Below are 6,203 nucleotides of genomic sequence, written 5' to 3' on the forward strand. Positions count from 1 at the left end.
CAGGGAGACACTCCCTCCCCCCACCCCTTCTTGGATGGGGAAGACAGTAGCACCAGTAAAAAGGTCTCCCTGGCACCAAAGCAGGTGGAAAGGCCATTCTCCAGCCTTGCCTTGGCCTGGCCACCTGAGCCATGCCTTGCCTGTCCCTGGAGCCTGACCTAGGCCTGCCTTCTCCCCAACTCCACCAAAACCCCCATACCTGCCACACCAGCTGCTGCCATTACTGTTGAGAGAGCCCAGAGCCACAGTCTGGGCATCAACCACTGTTTAAACTGCCTCTTTAAGGAAACATCAAACAAGGAATTCATTGCTAGGGCTGCTGTGACAAAGTTCAACAGGCTGGGTGGCTTCAATAATAAAAATGTATTTTCCCACAGTTCTGGAGGCTGGAAGTCTGAGATCAAGGTGTCGGCAGGGTTGGTTTCTTCTCAGCCTCTCTCCATGGCTTGCAGACAGATGGCCACCTTCTCACTGTGGCCTCACATGGTCTTTCCTTTATACATGTCTTTATCCAAATTTCCTCTTCTTATAAGGACATCAGTCATATTGCCTTGGAGCCCACCCTAATGACTTAATTTTAACTTAATTACCTCTTTAAAGGCCTTCTCTCCAAATACAGTCACATTCTGAGGTAGTGGGAGTTAGGACTTCAACATATGGATTTGGGGGGGACATGATTCAGCCCACAACAGAGAGAGAATGGGAAGGGGTGGAGAGAGGGTGAGTGTTATTTTAATTGGTATGGTCAGGGATCCCGTCTCCAGGGAGATGATAATGGAGCTGAGACGTAAACAGTAAAGACCTGGGGAATGAGGGACCAACACGAACAACACTGAGAGCAGCAGAGACAAGTGACAGGGTAGACATCTACTGGACTTCTTCTCCGGCCCACTTCTCTCAGAAGTCCCTCCCGCCGTCCAGCAGCCCTGTTGGCAAGACCTCTTGCCCCAGCTGGAGTTGATAAGATCAGGAGCAAACTCTTGAAACCAGCTGAGCATTTGGATTCTCTCACCTGGGAGCTTGGATCTGGGGCCCTGAGAGACCATCAGTCAGTCGGTATGTGTGGCCGCATCTGTACCACGTAAACTTGGGAGTCACGTGAAATGTTCTGCCACATGAAATGAAGAGCAGAGCAAGCTGGTCTGCAGAGATGAATCAAGAAGCTGCACGGGGAGAAGAGACAAGACGCACAGAGAGTCCTGATGTAGTATTTAAATGTCTGGTTCCATGCCTTTTCAGAGGCCAAGTCTCATTTCTGCATGTGGATTTTCGATGTCACTCTTGCTGCCACTCCCATCCCCCCTTTTTCTGCTTAGGCTTGCTGAAGCTGGTTTCTGTCGCTTGCCATCAAGGAGCCTTAATGTAGAACATAGGCCCTCATGGGGCTTCACTGAAGTCCATGTGACTTGTGGACGGCTGGGTCTTCCCCCCATCAAAAAAAAAGAAAGAAAAAAATCTGGGCGGGGCTTCCCTGGTGGCGCAGTGGTTGGGAGTGCGCCTGCTGATGCAGAGGACACGGGTTCAGGCCCCGGTCCGGGAAGATCCCACATGCCGCGGAGCAACGAAGCCCGTGCGCCACAACTACTGAGCCTGTGCTCAGAGCCTGCAAGCCACAACTACTGAACCCGCACGCCACAACTACTGAAGCCCACGTGCCTAGAGCCCGTGCTCCACAACAAGAGAAGTCACCGCAATGAGAAGCCCCTGCACCGCAACAAAGAGTAGCCCCCGCTTGCTGCAACTAGAGAAAGCCCGTGCACAGCAACGAAGACCCAACGCAGCCAAAAGTAAATAAGATTAATTAAAAAATAAATGAAAATAAAAATGGTCTTAAAAAAAAAAACACCACCAGGCACTGAATGAATACATGCTGAATAAAGTGAATAAATGGTTAAATAGCATCCCCTTTTCTTAGACATGAAGGAAGGAGTCACTAGGACTAATATTCTTGATAGCAAGGGGTGGAGACAACCTTTTTTTTGGTTTTTTTTTCAGAGAGAGCAGCAACTAGGGTGCATTTATTTCCTCCTGGGCCTGGCAGGCTGGGAGCAGAATACAGACAAAGGCACTGGGGCATGTGACCTGTTATGGCCTGGAGTTCAGCTGCCTGGGTGGTAACTGGGTGGGTGTGCCAGGGTGTGTAGGGACTGGAGTGATCCTCCCAGAACTGAGAGAAGGGCCCTTGGGGTGTGCAAGCAACACAAATGTTGGGCTTGGCACAGAGGCAAGAGAGGGGTTATGGAGTAGATGTGAATGGGTGTGCTGGGGCAGGGTGTGTTGAAGCATGTTGGGCCCTGGCTGTTGACTGAGAATCCGGGTGCCAAGGGCTGGGAGAACAGAAAGGCCTGTGGGTCAGCAGGAGCCATGAAGATGTGACTGCAAACAGGGTCAGCCCTGGGGGAGACTGAAGAGTCCAAGGTGACTCCTACAGCGAGGCGACGAGGGGGCAGGTCTGGGACTCCCGTTCAGGAATGCATGGTCAGCTGCAGCCACTCCTGGGTGTTCACCTGGGTTTGTCCAGTGCCATCTTTGTCAAGAGATTTGAAGGCACGGAACATCGCATCCAGTCTGACCAGGCAGCTGATGAAGTCGTCAAAATCAGTGTTCCCTCCCTCATCTGAGTAGCGTCGGATGATCATGTTGTAGAGATGCTCATTCAGGCGGAATCCTGCTGCCTCAAAGGCCCCTGGGAGCTCACTGCTGCCAATGGTCCCTGAACAGTCAATGTCGAACTGTTTGTATATGGCCTGCCACTTTTTGATGTTGTTCCACAAGTACGTGAATTCCTTGAAGCCCAGCTTGCCGGTCGTGTCTCTATCCATAACGTCCACCATGCTGCGACATGTGTCAATGCCAAAACCATCAGTCTTCAGATCAGGATGTCGGGTCACGACTTTGTTGAGAATGTTCATGAGTTCTGTGGCACTGACCTCCGTGTCCTCTCCAGCCAGCTGGGCAAAGAGCCTCCGGAACTGCTGGGCCTTCTCACTCTCATTGGCCTGGATGTTGGAGTATTGGGTGCGAGGAGGGGGCGGGGGCTCTGGGTTGTACTGCGCAGATGCCTCACCCATTCTGTTCTTACTGGACAAGCCTCTTCCTCCAGGCCCCGAGACAATCTTTTTTAACTGGTGATAAAGAAGGTGATGAAGAGTGCAGGTGTGGGCAGAGAAACTGGTGGTCCAGTTATGATCAAATCCACCAGAATTCATATAAAAGCTATACCAGAATTTCCACTCTTAAAGACAAAGAAAGAAAGGCAACAGGCAATATTTCCTTTAGAAATACACACTAGGGCTTCCCTGGTGGCGCAGTGGTTGAGAATCTGCCTGCCAATGCAGGGGACACAGGTTCGAGCCCTGGTCTGGGAAGATCCCACATGCCGCGGAGCAACTAGGCCTGCGAGCCACAACTGAGCCCGCGCGTCTGGAGCCTGTGCTCCACAACAAGAGAGGCCGCGACAGTGAGAGGCCCGCGCACCGCGGTGAAGAGTGGCCCCCACTCGCCGCAACTAGAGAAAGCCCTCGCACAGAAACGAAGACCCAACGCAGCCAAAAATAATAAATAAATTAAAAAAAAAAAAGAAATACACACTAAAAGTGATGTGACTAAGTATTTCTAAAGCTCAGTGACTAATGATGGATATGGTACTTCCTTTATACTTTTCTTTCAAGAGATAACACCCAGACAAACATAGAATAACCAGCTTTGTCTTCTAGCATTTCTCTGATAGGTGGAAACTTTCTAAAATAAATACAGGTGCACTATTTTTTCAAATGTAAGTGCGATCAGGTCTGGGAAAAAAGTGTTTCTTCCACTTGTGTCTTTTTTTCCCTTTGGGATTAAAAAATTTTTTTTCAGTGTTTTCCCTTTGACATAGCCTGTGAGGAAACAAAATTGCATAGCTTTTTTTAAAAAATAAATTTATTTATTTAATTTATTTATTTTTGGCTGTGTTGGATCTTCGTTGCTGCGCACGGGCTTTCTCTAGTTGTGGCGAGCGGGGGCTACTCTTTGTTGCGGTGTGCGGGCTTCTCATTGCGGTGGCTTCTCTAGTTGTGGAGCACGGGCTCTAGGCACACAGGCTTCAGTAGTTGTGGCACGCGGGCTCATTAGTTGTGGCTCACGGGCTCTAGAGCATAGGCTCAGTAGTTGTGGCGCACGGGCTTCGTTGCTCCGCGGCATGTGGGATCTTCCTAGACCAGGGATCGAACCTGTGTCCCCTGCATTGGCAGGCGGATTCTTAACCACTGCGCCACCAGGGAAGCCCCCAAATTGCATAGCTTTTTGCCCAAAAAAATCATAATTCTTGCAGCTTCGTCATTATATTTGTACCTCCTTATAATTAAGATGAGGTTTGTAAAAAACATTTTTATTCCTTTAATGATACTATAGAGTCTATGTTATTCCTTCTGCTCTTTCTCATCTGCTTATCTGCTTTTTCGGAACAGTAGGCACTTTTACACGTCAGTAGTTTCCAGGTTACTGAGATCTTTAGACAGCTCTCTCTAACTGCGTCACTCCCCGTTCCTCACCACCTCATTATATTTTCAACTGTCAGTGAACTCTGGGGCAGGAATCAGGTCTGCCACCCCAGGACACAGAACAGGCCCCAGGGCCTCAGATTTCCCACTTCTTGAAGAGACAGAACCCCTGTTTTTTTTATGGGGACTGTACAGGTTGGTTGCTAACTCCTTAATTCGCTCGAAACAGATTTGAGATTCTTAGAGGAAAGGTCTGAGTGAGGAAAATCCAACGTGGTTTTGAGTCGGAGGTCAGTTGGCCTTGTAGGAGCCCCCAGGGTGGGTCCTCGCAAAGCTGGATAAGAGGCAGATTCAGCCATCCCAAAGAAATGGGTCCCTCTGACCATCGTTCCCTAAAGCCAAAATCTTACGGAGTAGATGTGTTAATGTTTTGGGTTAGGTCCCTTTGGCTGTGTTTTAAAAGAGGATGCTTGGTGGTTCCTCATATTATCACAATGACATCGAATCATGTGTTTCTGTGTTTGGACATCAGGGTACCTCCTATTCCTGGCTCAGTGGGTTTAGAGGTATGTGTCATGTGCCTAAGCATAAGAGCCTCTCTGGGGAATCCCTTCGTCTCCTGTTGCTACAGGTGAGTGTGTCCAAGCATTTAGAAATAGGGCGTCCTCACAGCTTAAGTGCATGTGAGGAAAACATAGATAGAACTCAAGCCAAGTAGCATGGTTTATTGGCTTGCACTGAGTTGGCAGTAGAGACTCTCATGACCCAGGAGACGTGCTTCAGACAAGGACAGAGTCTTGCATCTGGATGTAGCCCCTCAGGGCAGTTCACAGCTCCAGACTTGAAGTCAAAGGGAGCCTCTGTGGTTGAATGGAAGCAGTGGACGGTCTGATGTTAGTCAAAGCCATACGAACTGTGGTTCAGTCCTCCGTGCACCTGGGCCTGGTAGGCAACAAGGCAGGAGGCCTGGGGGTTTAGGGGCAAGAGATCCAGTTCCCATATTCATAAGAGCCTCAAATTTGGACTTCTGCACTACCTGCAAATGAGGTTATGAATTCAGACACAAAGCTGTAGTTACAGGAGGGAAAGAAGACAGTATTCATCATATAATTTTAATTTTAAATACACAAACATTAAAACTTACTATTACTTAAAATCTTATTTAGCCATTGTTCATTTTTTAAATATCCTAGGAGCCTCAAAGATGGAATTGACCTGCCTTCACTCTGCTTTCTTGCTCTTACTAACAGGGGCTGTTAGTAAGTAAGTGTTGATTGAATAACTAGGAGGCAGGGAGTCTGAATAATACACGATTATGGACAGTTTACCAAGAGAAACAGTTCTACACCCTTTTCCTGGCAGTCATATATCTCCCGTTCGCCCCCCGAGAATGTACTGCTCCCAAGGGAACACAGCCAGCTGCTACCTCCCCTGCCAGGGCTGCCAGAGCTGCCAGGGCTGCAGTGAGCTCCACACAGAGCCCAACAGCTCTAGCACAAGACTCAGCTTCCTCCCAACCCCGGTTGCTCCTCGAATGGCTCCACCCATCTACTGAGCACCTTGGGTGGTGGGGAGACCAAGATATATCTGGAAGAGGGCACGTGAAAAGAGACATAATAATAGTGCAGGTTTCTCCCACTGCACGAGGGGAAACAAATCTCATGATGATTTATAGTTCCTGTTTTGCCGCAGAGCTGAGCTCTCGCTGCCCCGCAAAGCCTT

At 49.0% G+C, this 6,203-nt stretch overlaps 1 protein-coding gene across 1 annotated transcript; it reads right to left on the reverse strand.

Moving 5' to 3' along the window:
• Positions 1-2,259: 2,259 nt before the first annotated feature.
• Positions 2,260-3,071, reverse strand: LOC132524835 (calpain small subunit 1-like). Its single transcript, XM_060157604.1, has one exon. The coding sequence runs from the start codon at positions 3,069-3,071 to the stop codon at positions 2,466-2,468; it is 606 nt and encodes a 201-aa protein (XP_060013587.1). The 3' UTR covers positions 2,260-2,465.
• Positions 3,072-6,203: the final 3,132 nt, after the last annotated feature.

Source organism: Lagenorhynchus albirostris, chromosome 1, assembly GCF_949774975.1.
Source record: "Lagenorhynchus albirostris chromosome 1, mLagAlb1.1, whole genome shotgun sequence".
NCBI classification, from domain to species: domain Eukaryota; kingdom Metazoa; phylum Chordata; class Mammalia; order Artiodactyla; family Delphinidae; genus Lagenorhynchus; species Lagenorhynchus albirostris.

Bases quoted from the DNA above. Each gene is read 5' to 3' on its own strand.
- LOC132524835 (XM_060157604.1), bottom strand. From the start codon at position 3,071: ATGGGTGAGGCATCTGCGCAGTACAACCCAGAGCCCCCGCCCCCTCCT.